This window comes from Natrix helvetica (genome assembly GCF_964273705.1).
Source record: "Natrix helvetica genome assembly, chromosome: 7".
Classification (NCBI taxonomy): Eukaryota; Metazoa; Chordata; class Lepidosauria; order Squamata; family Natricidae; genus Natrix; species Natrix helvetica.
In genome coordinates this window covers 54,420,899-54,445,765 of record NC_138558.1, presented here as the reverse complement: position 1 = coordinate 54,445,765, position 24,867 = coordinate 54,420,899, and the positions used below count along the sequence as shown (strand labels likewise).

The following is a 24,867-nucleotide window of genomic DNA, read 5'->3' as shown; positions in this document are numbered from 1 at the left end:
TATTCCATAGCGTACTATCAAGATATCCTGAACATAGGTATCCCTAGCATCGTACAGAAATACCCCAGCTCTATTTCCCCAAGGACCCTTCTCCCTGCTAGCACACTCTAGGGAATCTACTCGCTGGCAGCCGAGGCTTGGAGATGCACTTCGGCCCCGCCAGGCGCGTCACAACTATTGACAATCCCTAGCAACCCCATTCCCGCACGACAACAGAACGGGGGGGGCGCTGTTTCCTGTTACGTTACTTCCGTCGCTCTCCTTTCGTCGGCTCCAAGATGGCGGATGGCAGCGAAGTAGAGCTGTTGGTCCGCCGGCGGCGCGGGCTAGGGAGCGGCCGTGGACCGGGACAGGACAGCAGGACAGCGGGTAAGTGTTTGCTGACTCGAGGAAGCGGGCTGGTACACGAACCGAGGGGCTTCGCCGTCTCCTGCAGAGGGCAGCGTCCGCTCGATGTCTACCCTGCTCTGGAGTGCCTCACATTGGGTGCGTCTGCTTGCACGGGAGGCGGCAGCAGCACTTTCCATTCGAGGCGCTGACAAATATTTCTGGGGGTCATAGTTCAAGATGATCCCGAAGCCACTGATCGGTAGCAGGCGGCTTCCAGGCGTGTTCGGCCATAGGGCGGGCATCCCCTCCCCATCGTGGTCCACCGAGTCAGGCAGGGAAGACGGCTGGACATAGCAGCTTCCTTAGGGAACCGGGCCCTATGTCTCGGAAGGCTTTCCAGCCGACGTCAAGCCCTTGGAAGCGAGCGTAGGAGGCCCCTGGCAACTCGAGAGGCAGCGGACTCCAACCTCTCTCCCCTCTGGGCCGCGGTAGAGCAGTTTGCGGTAGTCAAGCCGCGAAGTGCGTTGGTAATCCAATCGGGAGGTGACTGGCAAGAGTGACTGACAAGGTCCCCAGGAAAGGGCAGACTCCCAATATCCTTCTGTACTTCACTAACTCCTTTTAGCTGAATTTGATATCAAAGTAACAATTGCGTTTGTTTATTTATTCAATGTATAGACTGTCCATTTCCCAGTAACTCTGCAGTTTACAAATGTGAAAAAAATGAAAGAGCAGCAACTAATAAAAAGGAGTGGAGATGGCAAAGACAATCCAGACAGAAACAAGGAAAAACAATGGGGGATTGATCCACACAGTCTGAGTGAAGAAACCCAAAACATGCCAACCCAGCCAGATTGATCACCTGGGCCAGATAATATATATTAACAAACAATACAGTACAGTATTGGTTTGGTTTCATTATGCTGAACAACACATTAGGTTGACTTCAGGTAAATTATTTCTGTTTTCCTTAGGCAAGAAAAACCAAATGCACAGGTATAGAATAGGTGGTACCTGGCTCAATAGCAGTAATTGCTAGACAGGTCTAGGAGTCCTAGTGGACAATCACTTAAGTATGAGCCAGCAGTGTGCTGCAGCCGCTAAAAAGGCCTATGCAGTCCTAGGCTGCATTAACAGAGGGATAGCATCAATATCCTAAGAAGTGTTAATATCGCTTTATAAGATTTATTGCCTTGTTAAGACCAAACTTGGAATATTGCATCCAGGTTTGGTCGACAAAATATGAAAAAGATATATCTAGAAAGAGTGCAGATACAAGCAACAAGACGATTAGGGAATTGGAGGCTAAAATATATGGAGAGGATCAGCCTATTTTCCAAAGCATTTGAAGATAAGAAAAGAAGCAATCAATGAAAACTAATCAAGGAGAGAACCAACCTATAGAAATAAGGAGAAATTTCCTGACAGAACAATTAATTAGTGGAACAACTTACCGTTATATGCTGTGGGTGTGCCATCACTGGAGGTTTTTGAGATTGAACAGCCATTTGTCTGAAATGGTATAGTGTGTCTTGTTGAGGAGGGGGTTAGACTAGAAGACCTCCAAGGTCCCTTCCTATTATTCTGTTATTGAGATAAAATACCTCAGGAATTTTACCACAAGTATATGTAATTTTAAATGCACTGCTTGAGTGTAGATTAAATGTAAGATAGCTGTTCTGATGGCTTGAATTCGCTCTCAGCTTTTACGCAGACAGGTATGCTGCTTTAATATTTAGTGAGGTCTAAGAGGATTGAGTAGGATTTCTCTCACACTGCATTGTATCACAGAAACTAACTGGAGGAATGGAACTATAAATTGAAAATAGTTTACTGGCATTGTTTGCCATTTTATTTTGACATGTTAGAAAAGGGTTGTTGGGTGGGCTTTGGAAGTAGTTTCTTTTTGAAGTTTTATCCTTTTTCTTCAGACAAGGTTCTACTGCTTCCTGGTACAGTCATGCTTCATCTTCTGGAATCCTGCTGTTTGCTCACAGGATATGCTTTCTAACAGACATACACGAAAGTTGAATGTGTTCAGGTTTAGTAAATTGTAACTAAGAATGAAATGACAGTGTTTTGTTTTATTTATTAACATTATACTTCAGCTACTACATTTTACAGAATAACAGTGGTTTTATTTTTACAGTTCCAGGTACAAGCATAGAGAAAAAGGATAAGCCTCTCCCTAGGCTTAACATTCATTCTGCATTTTGGATATTGTCATCGATAGCTATTACATATTATGTTGAATTTTTTAAAACTGTTAAGGAAATTATTCAACAAGAAAGGTAAAGAAATAAAAGTTGTTAATTTATTTGAAAAACATGTTCAGCTTAGATTTCAGTTTGGAAAAATACTTAATAAAATTATTTGTAAATCCTGCCACCTATCATGTTACCATTTGAGAAAATAAATTTCTTATTCTAAAATTATTTGAATGCTAAGTCAGTATTCCTATCTATACCTAGATTGCAAAGTTTTCATAGAGGACAGTAACTGAAGTAGTTGGGGTGGGAAACTAGCCGAGAAGACTCATTTAAATGATTTTATTATCTACCGTGTTTCCCTGAAAATAAGACCTGAACTTATTTTCTTTTGACCCCTGAAAAAATGGCTAGGGCTTCTTTTTGGGGGTGTCTTAATCCCCCCCCCCCTATGTACCAATATGAGGTGGGGGGAGCGAGCTTCCCCATGTGCCTTGTGCCATTTGCATGTTTGCACCAGCTATCCACATGAAACAGCCTCTTGACGGCCTCTCCAGCAACCCTGACCACCGCGCCGCTTCTGCTGTGTAATTGTGGCCACAAAAAAACTGGGATGCCAAGTTACGTGCCCTATGTGCCTCGTGCCAGCTTACCTAACGTTTGCACCAGCCATCCACAATTTTTTTTCCTGGTGTTTATTTTGTCCTGACCTACATGGCCCAGCACAGCAAAGAAGAGCTGCTTTTTCCTTGCAAAAAAGTCTCTCGTTGCAGGAGGTTTTGGATTCGGTGCTGTTAGCTGGGATATTTGCAATCTCTTCTTTCCAAATATCCCACTGAAACAAAAGTGACCTATGCCCATTTTTCACCCAGATGCTCATGGCAACATTGCCTGGGTGTGACATTGTCAACATTCAGTAGCTTGGCAACTGACTCATTTATGACGGTTATAAACTGTGGTCATGTCATCCCCTTTTGTGACCTCCTGACAGGCAAAGTCAAGGGGGAAATCCACATTGACTTTTAACAACCATGTTGTAACTTAACAACTTGCCTTTGGCAAGTGGCAGGAAAGGTTGTAAAATGAGGCAAAACACATTTTTTGCCTCATTGCAAAAATTTCAAATCCCAACCATCATTACCCAGGGCAACGACAATGCCAAATCCCAATCACCACCTCAGGACAACAACAATTGCAAACTCTAAACCCCCACACAGGGAACCCACAATCTCATATATGCTACAACAATCTATTCAAATTCAACAATTTATTCAAACACAGTTATGTCATCTTCTGAAACATCGTCATAACTCTCCAAACCCTGAATTCTGGCCTGCATTTCGTTTCTTTTTTTAAAAAAATTTGAATAAACACAAACAAGACACAAAAAACACCATAAAAACATCTTCCATTACAAATTGTAAAAAGTGTGTCATTTGGTTACAAAGAACTTTTGTGCATCCCTTCCACCGTCATCACCTATAATTCATATCAAGTTATATATTTTACATCAAATATATTTATATATATTACTATCATCATACCTCATCCTTCATATGATTATAGTTGTTTTAATGTCCCTTTATAACAAACATTCCAAAATTTAAAACAAAACCACATAATGGCATTCCCTTATCTATTTTCAATATCATCCAGCCACATTATATCTTTATAACACATTCAAAATAAAAATTAATTATGTTTAATTAAAAAAAAATGGATCTCTTTTCTTAATCACTGTTTACAATTTATATCCAATTTCCCTTTTATCATGTCAATACAAATATTGCATTATTATCATTATCAGTCATTTATTTAACAATAGTTTGACTAAGTTTAACTTACTTTTTCCCTTTTTTTCACCATTTAAAATTTATACCAAATTTCCTCTTAGCAAACCAATACATACCATGTTTCCCCGAAAATACAACAGGGTGTTATATTTTTTTGACCCACGAAATATGGCCTTGGGCTTATTAAAGGGGAGGGCTTATTGTTTTTGGCTTACTGGGCAGCTGCTCCCTTGCGACCGGACTCCCGAATTGCTGGGCACAGTCTCAGGGTCGAATGGCTGTGTTGTGCTTTCGCAGCAGCAACACAGCAGCCATGAGGTGACCACGCTCGCGAGCAGCCGCCCGGCAACCCCCCTTTTCAGCCAGGCACAGCACCGCTGACCGACCTAGCAGTACCCGGAAGGCACCAAGCAACGCGAGCGCCTGTTCGCTGCCCTCCACGGCTCGGCATATTCAGAATGTCCCTAGGTGAGTGAATGGGGCTCTGCATGGCTGGAGAGGGGGGTTGCACGAGCGGCTTTTCTGCTCCCCGCTTGCGCGATTTGCAGGCTGACGATGCCCTTGTCTAACTACAGTACCTGCAGAGCCAGGGCATCTCCACTGCTGGCGCCGCCTGCCGCTTGGTTTTTTTTTTTTTTTTTTTGCAGCTTTCAAAGCATGGAGTGTACAACCATAGAGCGTACTCCCAGAGCGGTATCCTACCGCCACAACGGAGGACGGATGCCGCTCTGGGAGTACGCTCTATGATTGTACGCTCTATGGTTGTACGCTCTGCAGTCTCGGTCCATGAATCTGGTATCTTTGCTTCATTAAATACTTCTAACAATATATTACTTATCACATCTTGTAATGTTTTATATAATTCTGCTGGGAGTCCATCTGGTCCCCATGTTTTGCAATTTTTTTGTTTTTTAATTCCTTCTGTTATTGCCATCATTGCTATTCTTTCTTCAAATGTCTTTTTAAACTTCTCTGGTGTTTTAGGTAATTCAGCTTTTTCTAAATCCGATGGCATAATATTCCTTTCTCATCACTTAGTTGATTGATTAGCTTTTTCTCTCTCTGGTTTTTTCATTTTGTATGCCAACCATCTTCCAGGTTTATTTGCATTCTCAAAAAAGTTTTGTCTAGAAGTCTTTATTTTAAGCACTAAATCCTCTTCTTCAGTTAAGTTCAATTTGTGTTTAATCAAATCCATTTGATATTTGGTCCCTTTTTTTCATGTATCTTTCTGTAATTCTGCCTCTAATTTCTTACACTCTTCTTCCAATTTCTTCTGGTTTTGTCTTTTATTTCTGTTCCTTATTCCCATGTATGTCATTGCCAACCCTCGAATATACACTTTTGCTGTATCCCATATATTTTGTAATGAAGTAGCTTCTTTTTTATTTTCTCTGAAAAAGAAAGTCAGTTCCTTTTCCATATATTATTGAAATTCCTTTTCATTTAATATTGTTTGGCTTAATGTCCATTTTGATCTTTTTTTCCTTCCCCTCCAAGTCATTGTAAGTGGATTATGGTCTGCCCATGTACCTACTTCAATATTTATATCTTCTTTATTAGCTACTATATCTGTTGACATCCACATCGTATCTATTCTGGACCATGACATATGCCTATTTAAATAGAATGTATATTGCTGTTCTTTTGGATATCTTCCTCTTCAAGCATCTTGGAGACTTAACTGCAATTGCAAAAAAAAAAACCATTGCAAAAAAAAAAACGCCTTTGGAAGAGCTTTTCTCACTTTCTTATTTTTCGTTGTGGTTTTGTAATCAAGATCCACATCCAAAGAGTTTTAAAAAGGAAATATTTGTTTTAAAGTACAAGTCTCTCACCCAGATGATTCATACATCAAAGTTAAAGTTCAAGTCCTCTGTTAAGAATATGTTATTGTAATTTACCTGTAGAAAGTCTACAACAGTTTCTTACCTACCACAAATTGCCAGTCATTATCTCCGGACTATCCAGGATCAAATATCCTTATTTAGCTCTTAATAATAAAATCTTTCCTTAGGTTTTCAATAGGGAACTTTGCGAACAATTACATCTCATTTCCAAAATTTATAAGTCTATTGTAAATATCTCTGCAGCATCTATTGAAAAATTCTTAAAAACACATCATTCACCTTGCCAAGAAAAGCTTTGTCAGGGTGTGAATTAAGCCCTGTAATTTAACGAGATATGAATCGTGCTATTTCCTTGAAGCATAATTTTTAAATAAGCAAAATAAACCCGAGATATATTCTAAGAAAAACATTTTATTGTAAAGAAAGTAAAAAATACAAACTTACTAAGCTAATGATTACATTTTGGCAAAATTCCTGTCTGCCTTGGCAGACGGACAAAAGAAAAGCAAAGTGAAGGTATGAAAGAATGTGTGACATGCGCAGTGAAGCTTAGATAAGAGACAGTTCATTCTACCGTAAAACTCAGAATATGAGCACAGCTGCCAAACCAAATAAACGTAGTGACAAGCTTATCCTTCATTGATTCCATTATCTCAGAATTACTTAGGTTCATATTCATTTCAATGTTTTCTGGCAGATCTCTGATTTTCAAACCAAGTAATTCACATCTGGCAGCAACAGATCAGGTTCCAATTCATGAAATTGAAAATGAAGTTAATTTATTATTTCCTGCTTTTGAATAGCATCCTGGATTTCAAAACTGCTTTTGACCCATCAATTTTTTATTTATATTTTCAAATAAAACCTGTAAGTTAGAGAACATTCTTTTTTCAAATGCTTCTCAGAAAAAATCTTCTAGAAACATTTGGGGAAAAAAACACTCTTCTTTCCAAGGACAAGAGAAACAGACAAATCTTTATTTTTTTTAAAGAGCTAGAAATAACATAATATAATCCTATATACATGTTAGTCCAATTGGATGACTTTCAGTGGCAGACAATGTATTTTCACCGCAGATTTCCTTATAGTGAAATGAGTTCAATAGTTAACAGAGCAAACAGGAAAAAAAACTGTAAAAGTCCAGCAAGGGGTTATAAAATAGGTAAGTTGTAAATCAAAAAATAGTAAAACTTGTAAAAGTGCAATTAAAACCCAGTCATGCTTAGGAAAAACAAACAGCTAAAGAGAAAAGATGGTAACAGACCTGACCTTCTGATCACTTCTTACTGAGATTTGCAGAATTATCTTCTACAAGATCACCACTTCTCCATAGATGCACAATTATCCAAAAGCTGTCTTGGGTCCTTCCTAGTCCCTCTTCAAAAAACAGGGTAAAACTGCCAATAACTACCTTTGGCAGTGAAATCATCTGTTAATCAGTGGGAGAAAAAAAGCCATTCAGCATGTAATCTTGGGAGAAATCCAAGTTAACATTTTCACAGAAACACCATTTTTCAGTTTTACTATTTAAAAAGTATAGCAAAATTTAATTTGAAGTTACAATTATCTTAAGCTATCTCCATTTTTACAAATCTTTAAAAGAAAAATCTTAAAATCCAATTTAAAATGAAAGCCATTTTTAAAAATATATTTATCTACTCTCTGCTCTCTTATTTAATGCCTAATAGTTGGTTAAGGAGATATTTGGCTCTTATAAGAGATTCATATTTTCAATATTTAATAAGAGGATATCCTTTGTCCTTATTTTATCAGGATCATCATTACATTTTCATTTTACCTTTTTAATTTCCTGTTTAGAAAATGTTTAATTGTTTTGTCTAGAAAAATGTAACAACCTGTCAAGGCATTCAAATGTTTAATTGTTTTGTCTAGAAAAATGTAACAACCTGTCAAGGCATTCTTAATTCATCTTTCAGTCATAATTCAATTGGTTTTTTTTCTGCCAGACTGGTCAACTTTATTATTATATTTCTATCTTACATCTATAATGACTTATGTTCCAAAGGCCAGGTTCCTTGAAGCCAATATTTTGTCTACTAAGGCAACCTTAAATGTAGCATGAGAAATTGCAGAGATTTTTCAAAACTCTTGGCAACTGTGAGTTAACCTATGTGTTTTCTTAATTGATCATGGAAACACTCAACCTTATTTAAATCCTTTAGCCAAAGGATTTGGCTAAATACCCATAACATTTCAATGCCTAAGCTAGCTAAATACAGGCTGAATGGTATGATAATTTAGTGGTTAGAAAGTGATACTCATCAATAGTCCCAAATAAAAATAAAGGAAAGACTGAATGGGTTGCCACAAGATTCAGTCTTGGCTCCTTATTCTTCAATGATTTTATTTATCATTTTGATGAAAAAGTGAAGGAAATGCCTTTTAAAAATATATATTGTCAAGAACATTTGGTATTAAATTCATATAGTTATTTCTTTTAAAATTTATTAAAACTTAAAAACCTTTACAATTAAAATGTGTTTCCAAAAACTTTAATACTATGAATTATATGAAAGCTAAATAGAAATATAACTATATATTTGTTCTTTTCTATGAGTATGCTTTCTGGCTGCCTTCCTAGCAAATGTATCCAAAGTTCTTCATATATCCAGTGACGAAATAATGTGAACCAAACTTCTCTTAGATATTCTCTGAGATATTCCTAAAATGGCACCTGCTCCAGGACAGCTTGAAGTAGTTTCTGTGAAGGAAGGCCACATGGCGCATTGATTACCTCTTTTTCCAAAATGCAATTTCTGAAGACCACCCTTTAGAAAGAGAAGCAGTTCATACACTGCATAGGATTTTGTGGAGGCTGTCTTGCACCATTCTGGACACAACTACCATTCTCACGATCTCTCAGAAAGAAAACCTGAGAGATTGGATTGGAAAATCATTCTCTTCTGAGAAATCATACAAATGGCCCCCACTCCAGAATGGCACAAGGTACCCTTTGTAGGAAGGCCACATGTCACATTATCAGGGCACTCTTGGAAAGGTGGTTTTTGGAAGAGTTGAGTGGAGCAGGCATGATAGCGGGAGAGAAGGTCTAAGGGTATGGGACCCAGCAGGGCAGCAAGCTATGCAAGGGGTACCTTGATCTAGGGGAGGACCAGTGCAGGTGCTGTAGTGCAATTCTCCCAGGGCTCCCCTCCCCCACTGAGACTCTGTTTAATGACCCATGTGGTTGCTTAACAGTTGCAAAAGGGACAGCCAGAATTGGCCCTTTGTTGTTGCCTTTGGCATGGGGAGGGCCAATGGCCCTCTACAATAGTCCCAGTTTTTCATATGGTCCCTTGGGAAAATTAATTGCTCACTCCTGGCATAGAGAATACTGATGTTAGCAAATATACAGTGCAGATAATATATTAATATAGAAAATTAAGATATTAATAATTTTAAAAGGTTGTAATTGAACACAAAAAATACAGAATGTATCCCCCGCCATTAAACCAATTACAAGAAAAAACAACCCTATTACTTCCATAGAGAATTATTTCCCCACCTCAATCCCTTCCAATTTCTCTCTCCGTTTAAAAAAAACAAGAAACAAAGTTAATATTGGAGCAGGTACAGAAGTCCTCAACTTATGACAATTGAGCCCAAAATTTATGTTGTTCAGCGAGACATTTGTTAAGTGAATTTTGCCCCATTTTACAACCTTTCTTGCCACAGTTGTTAAGTGAATTACTGCAGCTGTTGAGTTAGTAACATGATTATTAAATGAATTCTGACTTTGCTTGTCAGAAGGTTGCAAAATGTGATCACATGATCCCAGGACACTGCAACCATCATAAATATGAGTATGAATATACCAAGCATTTAAATTTTGATCACGTGACCATGGGAATGCTGCAATGGCCATGTTAAAAACAGTCATAAGTCACTTTATTCAGCACCGTTTTAATTCAGATGGTCATTAAACAAACTGTTGTACGTTGAGGAGTACCTGTACTAATATTCTGCATAATTACTGAACCTTTTACGGAAAAAAGAGTCTAAAACAGCTAAAACAAGCAGCTGCAAACTTTTTTTTCTCCTCTCCTACTTGATTTCTCCTGGAGTTTTGTAACCTCATTTGTTTTGCCCCAATTCCCAGCACTGTAAGGAGACATTTAGTTCCATCCTAGTTTCTACAAGGCAAATGTGTACTCAAGCTCAACCACACTATTTTGGATAGTAAGCACTAGACTTATTGTTTTGGGTTGATTTGTATCTGCATATCTTTGAACTAATTAAACTTCTCCATTAGAGTGTCTGTGGAGATTCTCAGACATCCAGGTCATGGTTGTCCCAAAGGAACTTTTTTCAAGAGGCAACTTTATATTTGTCCATCTGCATTTAAAAGACAAAGGCCACTCTTTTGAAGACAGCAAAGTCCACATTTTGGACAGAGAGGATCACTGGTTTGAAAGGAGTCAAAGAGGCCATCTATGTCAAAATTGAACAGCCCTCTCTCAGGGGAAGGGATACATCATCATCTATCTCCAGTCTACAACACAGTCCTTTCAAGAGTTCCAAGAAGGCTCCACACCCATTCGCACTACAGGTGACCCTGATGACACATAAACCTCCAGGTGGCCTCAACGACTAAAAGAATGCAAATGACCAGCTGTCTGCAAGGAGTATTAATCCTTCCATTCGCCACCATCCAGGCAGTGCTGAAGAAGTTTCTTGAATGAGAAGCAAAACATCTTCTAAGAAAAAACAGAAAGACCACTTGTCTCTTGAAAAAAAGCACCTTTCGGGGTTCCCCATTAGAGATTTCTGAATAACTCTTGTTCTGAACATAATGATTCCTGGGTGTATAGTATGTACATATTGCTATGTAAATCAGTTCCTTTTAATAAGCTTGTGCAAATTTGAATCATTTCAAAATTTCAGGTAAAAATTGGGGTTTGAGATTTTTTCCCCCTTCATTGTTAAATAATTGAATTATAGTTAGAATTTCAGCATCTTTTTATTTATAAATTAAACTTTACATTGCTCTATTTTGCATTAAAAAAATCAGTGAACACATCCATGCTATTTTCTTGACATTGGATGATTTCCCATTGCCTTCTTACAGGATGATTTTTAATCATGATTTTCTAGCCTAATTTGTTTTTAAATTTAATCTCATGAATCAGAGTCCCTAGAAATCATCTAAATATCAACCAGACTTAATCATGTTTAGCTTCTGAGCTCAAAAAAGGTTGTCCAAATGTTCTACTTAAACTCAAGCCCTCTTCTCTCCCTCTCCTGTGTTTCTAGTCTTAGTTTCTCACCAAGACTTTTTCTTGCTTAAAAGCCCCATACCTGATTAACACTTCTTAACTAGTTGAAACCTGAAGCACCACACTTACATCTTTCTCAGCCAATGTAAGAACTGTCCTGATCTGGATTAGCCTCCTAATTGAGCCGATGTTCATAACATTGATGTATACTTAATACAAGATCAGCTAGCTTATTGTGGCACTTACTCAGCTCTCCTTTTCTCTGTTTTGCAGTGGGTGGTTTGTCCTTGGCAGTTGTTTATTAGCAGTCAGTCTGTCAGTGGCATTTTACTGCATCATATACCTCGAATGGTATCATGGAATTGCAGACTATGAAACTAGGTATCCCACTCTCGTTCCCATCACAACTGCTAGCTTTATTGCTGCAGCAATTTGGTAAGTTGACCATTCATAGAATAAACTGATATTAACGGAGACACCTGATTTAAGAGTAAAACATTTGTGGGAGGAGACTATAAGATCATTTTTTGTAATGCTGTTCTATCATGTTAGCTTTAGCTCTCTTGAAGCAATTTTTAAAGCTTGTGTAAAATTTAACATGTTTAATTTAGTGTTTCAGAACCATTTATTTAGCTTCACCATGTGTTGTTGAGGCTTTTGGTCCTGATGAAGCTCCAGATTTGTTAAAGAATGAACTGGGGTCTTCTAAGTGAGAAACTTAGATAAATTGGTATAAAGAAAAATATGTTTCCAGCAAAGTAATATATTTTATTATTACATTTATATCTCATTGCAATCAAACCACTCTCAATGGTCAACACAACATAGAAAAAAACAGTTAAAAATCCCTAATAGGAATAAAATCAGCATAAAATCAAAACTATAATATAATTATAATAACATAATATAATATAATAAATATAATAATGTAATTTAAGAATAAAATAACTCAAAAGCACCAGAGAGGGATCTAATATCATCACCCTCCAGAACAGCGATGGCGAACCTTTTTTGGCTCGTGTGTCACAAGTGGGGGGAGCGCAGGGGGGGATCGTGTGCGGGCGTGCCGCACCCATAATGCAATGCGTGACCCCCCAGTGCGTATGCGCGCACAACAGGCGCGGCCCCCATTTGTACATGCTTTTTTCACCCTCCCCAGGCTCCAGAGGCTTTATATGAGCCTGGGGAGGGCGAAAAGAGCCTCCCCCGCCCCCCCGGAGGCCCTCCGGAGGCTTCAGGGACCGTCCGGAGGCTTCCCTGAAGCCTTCGGAACGCTTAAAATGACCCTCCGAGGAAACCGGAAGTCACTTCTGGTTTGCTCGGAGGGTCGTTTTAAGCGTTCCGAAGGCTTCAGGGACGGTCCGGAGGCTTCCCTGACGCCTTCGGAGCATTTAAAACGACCCTCCGAGCAAACCGGAAGTCACTTCCGGTTTGCTTGGAGGGTCGTTTTGAGCACTCCGAAGGCTTCAGGGAATGTCTGGACGGCCCCTGAAGCCTTCGGAACCCTGACAAATGGCTCCACGTGCCACCTGTGGCACGCGTGCCATAGGTTCGCCATCACTGCTCCAGAACTTAGTTTTCAGCAACTTTTTGAAAGCAGTTACGAAGGGATCATACTGATTTCCATATAGAAGCTATTTCACAGAACCACTGCTGCTACCAAGAAGCTACCCCTCCTGACCAAACCTCCCTAGTCTGGCACTAGGAGCAGTTTCTCCCTAGATGGCTCAATAGGTTGACCAGCTCTTTGGCCCTAGAGGTACCTAAGTAGCAAGCCATAATGGTCTTTGAATTAAAGCCAGCATTTTAAATTGCACCTTTAAGCTAATTCCAGTGGGTTGAACATAGAATAATTTTTCTTTGTCCACTGCTATTCTAGGTGTTTCTGTTGCTTCACTTCTCATGGCTTCTCAGAAACTCTCAGGTTCAGTCAGCAGAATGAGGCTGTTCAGAAGCAGTCTTGTTCCACACCTGACTCACCTGGGGCATTTCCCAGGAGCCCTCTGGAAGCCATACAAGTCCATGAGGCATCCATGGATATTCATGAGAGTTCATCCATATTCCATATAGCTTTTTTCTGTTATATTTTAATGTATGCCATATTGCCAGATTGGCATTGCTTCTGAAGTGTTTAATTTAATTAAAGGGGTACTTGATTCACTCTTTTTATTAAAAATAAAAAGTGACTTTGTATTGTCCAATTGCAATTGCATTGCATTGGTTCATTGTACATGAAATAGACAGGTGAAGGAAGAATACAGATTTGTTCACTGTTTTGAAAGTGAATTATTTTATACTGTTACAGGATTCACCCTGGGTAAAAGATGTAATTAAATTGCATTTGCCCTTGTTTCATAATAGTGTTGCTGTGAAATAGACTAGACTGATTATATATATTTTTTCTTCCTAGCATTTTCTGGCAAATGCAGGGTCCACTTTTTTCAGATCAACTGATTGCTGCTCCATTGGTTGTGATAGGAATTGGCCAAGCCTGACATCATGAGCTAAGAGGGAAGGACTGGCTCAAAGTCACCCAGCTTTGCTTTCATGCCTCAGACTTGCAAACAGAATTGATGATCATCTGGTTTCTAGCCTGGTGCCTTAATTTCTAGATCGAACTGGCTCTCAACTAGATTGATTATAAATAACCTAGGAAAAAAAGCTAGTTTTAAATCATTGGTTTAAATTAGATGCTAATTTATATTACATATATTTCCTAAATACCAGCATAACCTAAAGCAGGGATGTGAAACTGGCATTGTCACGTCGTCGTCATGTGACATATCGTGACTTTCCCCCCTTTGCTAAACCAGGGGTGGGTGTGGCTAGCACATGACGCATCCGGCCCATGGGCCACGAGTTTGACACCCCTGGCCTAACACTTGATTTAAGTTGTTTGCAAATGTTTGTAGGCATCACCACATACCTACACTGCAAAGGGGTTGATGGGTAAGTGTAGGTTGCAGATAGCTGCAGAAGGGACCATAAAACACTTCCAAAATCCTTGTTGCGCATTCTATGGAGGTGAATGTCCTTACATGCTGATTGGTTGATCCTACTAACTGTTCTGTGCCTTACTGTTTGATCATCCAGAATGTTACTATATGCAGAAATAGATTGTAGACCTGTGCAATCATACCCAAATGACAAATGCATACATTCCTGACATGCAGTGACAGAGAATTCTAATCTAGCCTTAATTCCTTGATGTATTTTATGAAGTAATATTTTAATCTACACATTTATATTATCTCAAGAACAAAGTTTACGAATTGCTAGCTACTTCCAGAATGCACACACACATATATCTATTACAGTTAGTCCTTGCTTCATTCAGTGACCATTCATAGCTACAATGGTTCTTCATAGTTGTAGCTATTGTAGCATCCCTTTGGTCAGTCATGTAATCTCAATTTGGCCACTTGGCAACCATATTGCACAATGACAGTTGCAGGATCATGTGATCACAATTTGCGAGTTTCAGAGATGCTTCCACAAGCAAAATCAATGGGGAAGCCAGCAGTATGAATTGTAGTCATGTGATGTGTTTACCTAACCATGACAATTCATTTAATTATCCTGACAACTGATGATGTAAGTCATGTGATGTAATTGATGACTGCAACTGAAGTTGGTAGTCCCTATTACGATCAGTGAGGACAATCTGTATTTATCATGGTTCTTTTTATAACTGAATTTATTTAAATTTAAAATACTATAGAGAAAAAAGTAAGAGACTTAGCGAGAATAAAAACAAAGATACCATGTTTCCCCGAAAATAAGACAGGGTCTTATTTTCTTTTGACCCCCCCCCCCCAAATTTTGCTTGGGCCTTATTAGCGGGGGTGGGTGGGGCTTATTGGTTTGGGGTTGCAAGGGGCTGCTCTCTTGTGAGCAGGCGCCCGAAGAGCCGGGCACAGCCTCAGGAGCAAACGGCTGTGTTGCGCTGTCTCAGCAGTGCAACAAAGCCGCCCTGAGGTGATCATGCTCATGAGCAGCCGCCCGGCAACCCCCCTTTCTAGCCGAGCAGAGCGCCACTCACCAACCCAGTAATATCCCAAAGGCACTAAGCCGCATGGCGCTCTACCCTGCTGGAAAGAGAGGTTGCGCAAGCACTTGTTCTGCCTCCAGCTCGCATGCCTCCCAGCCTCACCATGCCCAGCTCTCCCTGCAGGACTGAGCCAGGGCGGCGGCGCCACTGCAGCCCTACTGCCGCCCTACTGCCACCGCCGCTGCCATGCTCCGTGCATAACCAGCTTCCAAACTCCGGAGATCCCCTGCCGAGTCCACAATCATAGAGCCCACAATCATAGAACATAGTCCCAGAGTGGCTGCTGCTGGAAGACTCAGCAGCGGATCTCCGGAATTTGGAAGCCGGTTATGCTCGGAGCACGGCGGCGCTGGCGGCAGCAGGACTGTGGCAGCGGGGCCAGGGCAGCACCGGCGCCCTGGCCCGGCCCTGCAGGGAGAGCTGGGCATGTTGAGGCTTGGAGCCACACGAGCTGGAGGCAGAACAAGTGCTTGTGCAACCTCTCTTTCCAGCCGGGCAAAGTGCCACGCGGCTTAGCGCCCTTGGGATACTATTGGGTCAATGAGTGGCGCTCTGCCCGGCTAAAAAGGGGCATTGCCGGGCTGCTGCTCGTGAGAGCAGCCGTCCAGTAACCCCCCGCTCCTGCTGGGCACAGCGCCACCCACCAACCTAGCAGTATCCTAAAGGCGTCAAGCAATCTGAGCGCCTTTGCCCCCCCTCCCCCTGGCTCCTGTGGCTTTGCGCCTTCAGGATATCGCTAGGTTGGTGAGTGGTGCTCTGCCTGGCTGGAAGGGGGGGTTGTCCATGGGCTTATTATTGGGGGAGGGCGTATATTTTTGCCCACAGGAAAAATATGGCATGGTCTTATTATCAGGACATGTCGTAATTTTGGGGAAACACGGTACTTGTATTTCTGTGTGTGAACATATATTTATTTATTTATGAATAAAGATGTTTCAAGATGAATGAGAGACTTTAAAAGTAGTAGATTAAATATAAGAACGATAAACTACATGTAAAATTGCTAATATTACACTAAAATTGATCCTTTTTTTTTCATTCCCAGTTTTAACATTTCCTTATGGCCTGTGTGGTCATTTCTGACACCTCCGGTGCTCTTCATCCAGTTTATGGGTATAGTCATGCTTGTGTCCCTTTTGGGCTAGACCTTGCAGGTAAGACTGTCTGGGTGCTTAACTCTGTTTTTCTGAATGATCAAATCTCTTAATTATCATACAATTATAGACTTGGAACATGTTCTAAGGCTGATCACAGAAATTAAATGTAACTATTACTTTCTGTGGTTTGGAAGGTGTTTTCTGAGCAACAGACTTCCTTTTTCTATCTTCTTTTCATCTTTTCCATATTGTTTTTTTCATTAAAAGTTTTTTTTTATTTTAAATTTTCAAAACAAACACAACACAAAGAACCCTCCTTCTTTACATACTGTAGAAAGTGTATCAGTTGGTTACAAAAAGCTTTCTTGCGTCTCTTCCACTGTCGTCACTGATTACCTATAACACCATGACCATGTTGCTAAGATTATTCACTGGAAATTGTGCCAAAAGTTTGAGATAGTAGCAGACTGGAAGAAGAAAGACACAGCTTGAATGATTACATCCAGAAAAGTGAAGAACCAATGAAATAAATAAAGGAGGCCTTTTGAAGACAATTAAGTTAAAAGCTGAATATAAGAAAGAAGTAATTGAGGAGCAAGCTGAAAATTGGAAAACAAAGCTATGCATGGCCAATACTTGAAAAGTATTGAAGGCAAAGCTGACCAAAAACTTACTTGCAACTGGTTAAGATCTGAAAAAAGAGTACTGAAAAAGAAACAGAAGGCTTTATTTTGGCAGCTCAAGAACAAGCCTTAGCCACAAACTGCATGAAGGCAAAAATTTTACATGTTACCACCAACAGCAAATGTCGCCTCCGTAATGAGAAAGATGAGACAGTTGATCACTTGATCAGCAGGTGCAGCAAAATTTCACAAACTGACTACCTACCTACAACGCCATGACCGCGTTGCTAAGATTATTCACTGGAAATTGTGCCAAAAGTTTGGATTTGAGTACAGCAAAAACCACTGGGACCATCAGGTTGAGAAGGTTTTAGAGAATGAGAAAGTCAAGATCTTGTGGGACTTCAGAATCCAGACTGACAGGCACTTGGCCTACAACACACTGATATAACAATAGTTGAAAAGAAAAAAGTTTGGTTCATTGACAATGCAATACCTGGTGACGTGTGAATTGAAGATAAGCAGCAAGAAAAAATCACAAAGTACCGGGACTTGCAAATTGAAGTTGAGTGACTGTGGAAAAAGAAATCGTATGTTGTCCTGATTGTAATTGGAGCCCTTGGAGCAATACCTATAGGGCTTCCTCATTATTTGGAAATTCTAAATTTACCTGACTTGAACGTTCTGATTTTACAAAAAATCACCTCACTTGAACAGCTTATATCCTCCGGCATTACCTTAACAGTTCCTAGGTCATTGGTTAGGACTCAAGCTGTTGAGCCACCAACCAGCCCCAAAGGCTGTGAATCTCACCAAAGATTAACTAAATATAAATATAAATAATATAAATATAAATAATATAATAAGATTGAGTACTTGAAAATTACTTTCTGTCTCACTGTTACATTCTCGAGACAGTATTTCTTTGCTTACAAATTGTCTGTAAGCATTTCATGGTGATTTCAAGATTTGGAAAGTCCATTTGTACAGTAATCTGTGGAAGAATTACCTGATGAGAATAAATGAGAGATGGTTATTTTGTTAATATGCTAACTCATGCTGATTTCATTGTTGCATTGTTTTTATAAACTCTTGCCTGAAATCCTTCATAATTTGTTTTAGGTTTTTTCTACTCTTGATATAAGAGTGAATTGTCTGGATTTAATCATTCTCCCCATTTTGAAGTTTGAGACAACACCTGCTTTCTGCCATTTCAACTTCGGATAGAATACATAAAGGATCAGCAAGACAGTCATCAAATTTCTTCAGTACTGTAGAATGGAAGATTTAATTAGAAGTACATCGAGAAAACTTCATTTTTGTTCCTCATTCTGTTCTTCACCATTTCTTGTTGAGCAACACTGATACATTTGCATTCTAAAAAAGATAACCAAAAGCTGTGTTTAAACAAAATGCCATTTGTTTGTAAGCTGAACTGCCAGCTGGCAGAATTTGAAGACCAAACCTGCAGGTAATAAAATTTGGACAGTGTAAAATCTCATCTTCACTGAGCAAAGCAGTTGAACTAAAATATGGTTATGAAATTAAGTATCATGTCATATTCTCTGAACTCTTTTTAATGTTTCAAAATACTTACAGTATATCATATTGATTGTTGATATATCCGCTTCTTTGGGAGGGGGTCTTATTTCTCTCCCCCCACACACACACAATGTACGGGAGGTCCACTTGTATTTGTTCATAGCAAGGCAGGGGGCCGCACAGCATGCCAGATTCTTAAGTAGGCCTTATTTTGCGGGTAGGGCTTATATTAGGTGCACACATAAAAATCATGCTGAGCTTTATTTTCTATTTTTTTTAATCTATAAGTATTAGTACCTCTTTAAAAAGGCATTAGTAAGAGCAGACTTGGAATACTGCATCCAGTTTTGGTCACCATATTATAAAAAAGATGTAGAGACTCTGGAAGGAGTGCAGAAAAGAGCAGCCAAGATGATTAGGGGGCTGGAGGCTAAAACATATGAAGAACAGTTGCAGGAATTGGGTTTGTCGAGTTTAGTGAAAAGTAGGACTAGGATAACAGTGTTCCAATATTTGAGGAGCTGCCATAAAGAAGAGGGGGTTCAACCTATTTTCCAAAGCAACAGAAGGCAAATAAGAATTGATGGAAACTAACAAAGGAGAGAAACAACCTAGAAATATAAGGAGAAATTTCCTACAGAACACCAGTGGAGTGGCCTTGCCTTCAGAAGTTATGGGTGCTCCATCACAAGGCTTTGAAGAAGAGACTGGACAGCCACTTGTCTGGAATGGCATAGCATCTCCTGCTTGAGCAGGGGGTCGGATTAGAAGACCTCCAAGTCCCTTTCAACTCCACTATTCTGTTCCTCCAAGAATTATATATATTATGAAAGACTAAATGCTTGAAAATGTGATACAACATTTAAATGGTGGCAGGCTCCACTTGGAAGAAAAAGCAATTTATAAGTAAAATTGTTTGCATGCCTTTGGGATCTTCATTTAATGAGGTGTTTTTATTGTACTTTATTTCATGGAAAGGCAAAAAACACTGTTTCTTTTATTAAACAGCAAGCTAACTGGGAGAGTATGTGTAACAAAATCATTTTAATCCTTTGACAGGATATTTAGTATATGATGCCTTTAGCTGTTGGGATCTAGCGTACTTAAAATTCCACCTTTCTCCTATTTTATGCTAAGCCATTGCAATGGGTCCAATGAGAAATAGCAAGTCCTACAAGGATATAAATCAAAGGGCCCCGAGCTGATCTTGAACCCTATATATTGTTCTTCTAACCACATACACGCTTCACAACTTCACTAACTGTCACTTTCCGTGAACATCTTTCTACATTTCTTTTCAATTCCTCATTTCCAAAGTTTCATTCTTCCTGTTTTAAACGAATACATACAAGTGCATATTTTGCAAAAAAAACATATTTCACAGTTAGCAACAGCTCAGCAGGATTACAAATATTTCTGGTAAATTTTGAAATCATCCTAGCTGAAAACTTTGGTTCATATCTCTTTCTTCTGGCCTGCTATCATCCATAGCACTTATTGAACCTAATAGATCAATAGGCTATATTTCATGATTCTCACAAAACCCTTCGTCTACATATTTTTCTATTGTTCAAGCATCACATTATATCCAAAATTCCTTGCCCACTGAATCATACAATGTTTTATGTTTATTTTCCAAATTCAATTTCAATAACATTTTATAGATCTTAGCAATAATATGTTCATTGTTGCCACATAATGAAATTTCCAATTCATTTTTAACAGTCAAATCCATAACACTTTTTCCCCAGTCTAAATGTTTCTTTCAGTTGTTGATAAATAAATTAATGGCAAACATAATCTGGTTCAAGTTCTTCCCTTGGCTTTAGCATTGGATCACCAGAGTTGAAAGTTAAAATTTTACCATACATCAACCAGTCTGGCTTCACCACCATTTCTTTTCTTTAAAAAAGCTTCCAGGGGTGACACCCAGAGGTGGTATTCAGCAGGTTCTGACCAGTGGTGGGTTCCTACCAGTTCGGACCAGTTTGTCTGAACCGATAATGGTTTGGTGGCCTGGGTCGCTGGAACCAGCAGTGTCCCAGGCCTGCCACGCCCCTGAAACAGTTCTTCGGATGGTGCCACAGGTTCCACCATCTTGTTTTTCAGTTCTATGCATGCACAGAACAATTTTAATTGCACTGTGCTTGCATGCGCAGAGCTCACACACAAACAAACTGGGAGTAGTGCCTGACGGAACCCAACCCTGCTTCTCACCAGTTCTGGAGAACCGGTAGTGGAAATTTTGAGTAGTTTGGAGAATTGGTTAAATGCCACCTCTGACTGGCCCCATCTCCATCTATCCTCTGCCTACTGAGTACCAGCTGATTGGGAGGTAATGGGGATTTTGCAGTAACCTTCCCCTGGACTGAGGAGGGAATGGAGATTTTACACTATCCTTCCCCTGCCACGCCCACCAAGCCATGCCCACCAAGCCACGCGCACAGAACCTGTAGTAAAAGATTTGAATCCCACCACTGATGATACCCAAAGGGACAGCTTCAACAAGAGCCTTGTTTTATTCCAAACTATTAGTATGGCACGTCTAACAAATTGATTATTAAAATCAACATTAAGTTTACTTTTATCATACTATAAATAGCTGTGCCATCCAAACCTTAATTCATGGCCCTGTAATTCAGGTAACCTCTTATTCTGGAGACTCCAATTCTTTTGCCTAGGTCAAGCAGCATCCATCAAAATACAATTTAATATCTGGAACACCCAAAACCCCTCTTTCCTTAGCATCTTGCAGTAGCTTGTATCTAATTATTGGGTTTTTCCCTTGCCATATGAACTTAGAAATGTCCTGCCATTGTTTAAATAGATTGTCAGTTTTAAGTATTGATAACATCTGAAATAAAAAAGCATCTTTGGTAAAATATCTTGATTACAGAGATTCTTGATCAGCATTGTTGTTTTCTGTTTGTTTATTTTGAAACCTGCCAAAGCCCCAAAGTCATTCAATTTCCTTATCAAATATTCTATTTTATGTTTTGGGTCCTGTAAAAATATAACCAGACCATCAGCAAAGGCCCTCAATTTGTAAACTTCTTTGTTAATATTTATATCTCTTATTTTTTCCCCTTGTCTAATATCTCTATTTAGAACTTCCAATACCAAAATAAACAATAGAGGAGACTTTTAGAATTCCACATGAGTTAGTTAGATCACCATTTATAACAATTTTTACATTTACATGTAAATCACTTTAATTCCTTGGATAAAATTCACTCCAAAGTCCATTTCTTCCAACAACTTAAACTTAAAAGCCCAATTTAAGTTGTCGAAGGCCTTCTCTGCATCTAAAAATATTAAGGCTGCCTATTTCTCATTGTTATATTGTAAGTATTAAATAACATTTAAGACAGTCCTCACGTTATCTTTTAGCTGTCTTTTTGGCGGAAAGCCTGCTTTGTCTTCATGTATATATGCCCATAAAATCTTATTTAGTCTTATTTAGTCTTTCTGCCAGAATGGTGGCAAAAAAATTATAATCCTTGTTTAATAATGAAATTGGTCTATAATTCTTTGTCTTTGTAACATCTTGACCCTCCTTTGGCAACAACACAATGTTGGTTTCTCTCCACGTCTGGGGTATCTTTGCCCCCTATAGTATATCATTTATTGCATCCTTTAGTGGTTGGAGAAGTTCATCCTGAATGCACTTATAATATTGGCTTGTAAGACCATCTGGGCCTGGGGCTTTGCTTGGCTTCTGGTGGGATCCTCGGACTTCCGGCAGGATCCTCACCTTTGATGGCAGGGGGACTTTTAGCTCTCCTACAGACTCTCCACAGTTTAAGGCTTAGAGTGCTTTCTAAGCCATAGGAAACCCTGTTGGGATAGGGTGAGGCTTTGAAAATCAACCTTTTTGCTTCCCTGGGAAGCCGGGCACTCTGACTGCCTCTTGAAGAAAAAGAAGTAATCAGGTGAGTCCCTGGCTGCGGCGAGGTAACCGAGCAAATTCACTGTAGAAGAATTAGCAATTCTAATGGACAATAAAAGTTGCCACCATTTCTTAGGCATTAGGGTTTTGAGGGTTTTTTTGTTTTTGTTTTTTTTGCATATTTACCTTTCATGTTGAAAGAGGCTTTCTCTAGTTGCAGCCTGCTGTTTCCTTTTTTTGGTGGAATTTCCATCATTTTTCAGGCTTTTTGATTTAAGATGGTGAGAGGGAGGAGCTAAGATAACCGAGCCAGAACAAGAAGCCTGATACAAACTGAAACGAAAGCATGTGGAAACTTTCTGAAACTATTTTTATAATTTTGGCTTAAATGTTTCAATATATTATTAGCGGACTTAGTTTTCAGAATTCAAATAAGAACTTTTTGCATGAAATGTGGAGACTGTTGTGAGGGGGTGTATGTGAACAGTTTCGTTTTTAATAGCTTTTGATTGGTTATTTGTGGTCATATGCTGTAAAGCTCTGAATCCCTGAGGCCTTTTTGTATAATAGTGCTGATTCACCACAAGAGTGAGCCAAAAGACTATAATATTGCTGACTCTTTTTAACACTCTTAGTCTTATTAAATCCAGTGAAATATAGGTTTCAAGTCTATAATTCTGTAATTTATAATTTTAAAATCTTGGGTTTTTTAATTTCAAGACTTAAAGTATGGCCACAAAGAGGAAGACAGAAAAGACAGAGAAATTAGAATGACAATCAGGAGATATAGAACTTTTAAAGCCATTTATGGATGAGTACATGTTAAAAATTCAAGAGTACATCCAAAATGTCAGATTAAAGCTGGAAACCAAGTTTGATTCGCTCACAAGGCAACTCCAAGAAGAAATAAAATGTCTGAAAGAAGACATGAAACAGGTGAAAGCCAGTGTACATTGTATGAAGCATGGATTGGAGAAGACAAACACTTTATGTGAACTGGATAACAACTCTGGAAACTCGGATTAAAGAATTTCAATTAAGATTTTATGGAATACCTGAACAACCAGGTAAAGATATCAGATTAAGAATGGTAAAGGACTTGGCCGAGTTAATTAATAAAGAGGAAAACAAAATTTTGATTTTGATAAGTTATACAGAATAAACTCCAGATTTGCTGCTACAAGAAAGTTTCCAAGGGATGTTCTAATTCAGTGATGGTTAACCTCCTTGGCACTGCGTTCCGAAACTGGAGCGTGTGCTGGAGCACCGGAACCCAGAAGAGAGCAGCTGGCGGGTTCACATGCATGAGGCGTAGACTTCAGGCTGTATAGGGATCACTTACAATATTTAGTGCATTGGAAAGGGTGCCCTTTATCTGAAGGTACTTGGGTGAAAAGCTGGAATCTAAAAGTAGAGAAGTTAGTAAAACAATTCCATGATAAGTTTCCCAATAAGCCAAAGGGTCCCCCTGCGGGGGGAGAGGTGGTTAATTTTGTTATGTTAACCCTTATGTTATTCTCTTTTCAGGAAACATTTTTCTTCTGAGGAGAGGCCGCCTATCAGGCCTGCAGCCGGTTCCTTTTAGGATCTTTGGCCTGCCACACACTCACTTATTTTACTATGCTGTTTCATTAGTGGGGAATTGGGAGGGGGAATAGTAAGGAATAGAATGTGTTGTCAAAATAAAAAAATCCTTTCTAGAAACCAAGGTCATCTTTTGTTCTCTACACTTCTGAGCCTGACCGGAACTGGATGGGTGGAACTGCCAGCGTGGCAGTGGAAGATTGGACCATGTGATGAACTTGTGGGTGTGGGGGCAAGATATTGAACTTTCAACTGGGTGGGAAACCGGGGAAGCTTTCAGATTCGGGTTTTCCACAGATGTGCCAACATGTCTCTCTTAATAAATTGGGACTTTGAGGAATACTTTGCCTTGGACTCTGATTTAATTTTGGATGATATTTGGAACGCTGACAGCAACCTGTTCCACTGGAGTTGTTCCATTGTTAGTTCTAGGAGTTCTTAGTTCCCTCCTGTGGCTAATGTTGAAATAGAACTTAAATGCAAGTGAGGTTGCCCTCTAGATATATTTTGTAAGGCACAGATGTATTAAAAAATGACAGATGAAAAAAAGCTGAAAAGAAAAATAAAATCTCAGCTAAAAAGAAAAAATAATATCTCAACTGAGAGTAATGTAGTATATGTAATACATTTGGCCTTCCTAAACATTAAATTCTATACCTAAATT

At 39.3% G+C, this 24,867-nt stretch overlaps 1 protein-coding gene across 4 annotated transcripts; it reads left to right on the top strand.

The window, feature by feature from the left end:
* Positions 1 to 252: 252 nt before the first annotated feature.
* On the top strand, positions 253 to 24,764 carry TMEM128 (transmembrane protein 128). Of its 4 annotated transcripts, XR_014175880.1 has the most exons (7): positions 253 to 369; positions 2,480 to 2,621; positions 11,691 to 11,852; positions 16,514 to 16,622; positions 18,311 to 18,659; positions 23,340 to 23,686; positions 24,147 to 24,757. XR_014175880.1 is itself a non-coding variant. In XM_081959440.1 (5 exons), the coding sequence occupies exons 1-4, from the start codon at positions 279 to 281 to the stop codon at positions 16,611 to 16,613; spliced, it is 495 nt and encodes a 164-aa protein (XP_081815566.1). In that variant the 5' UTR covers positions 253 to 278; the 3' UTR covers positions 16,614 to 16,622; positions 24,147 to 24,764. The 4 variants fall into 4 exon arrangements, 2 of the variants coding, with proteins under 2 accessions (XP_081815566.1, XP_081815565.1); XR_014175881.1 differs by lacking the exon at positions 23,340 to 23,686 and having other exon boundaries at positions 24,147 to 24,563; XM_081959440.1 differs by lacking the exons at positions 18,311 to 18,659; positions 23,340 to 23,686 and having other exon boundaries at positions 24,147 to 24,764.
* Positions 24,765 to 24,867: the final 103 nt, after the last annotated feature.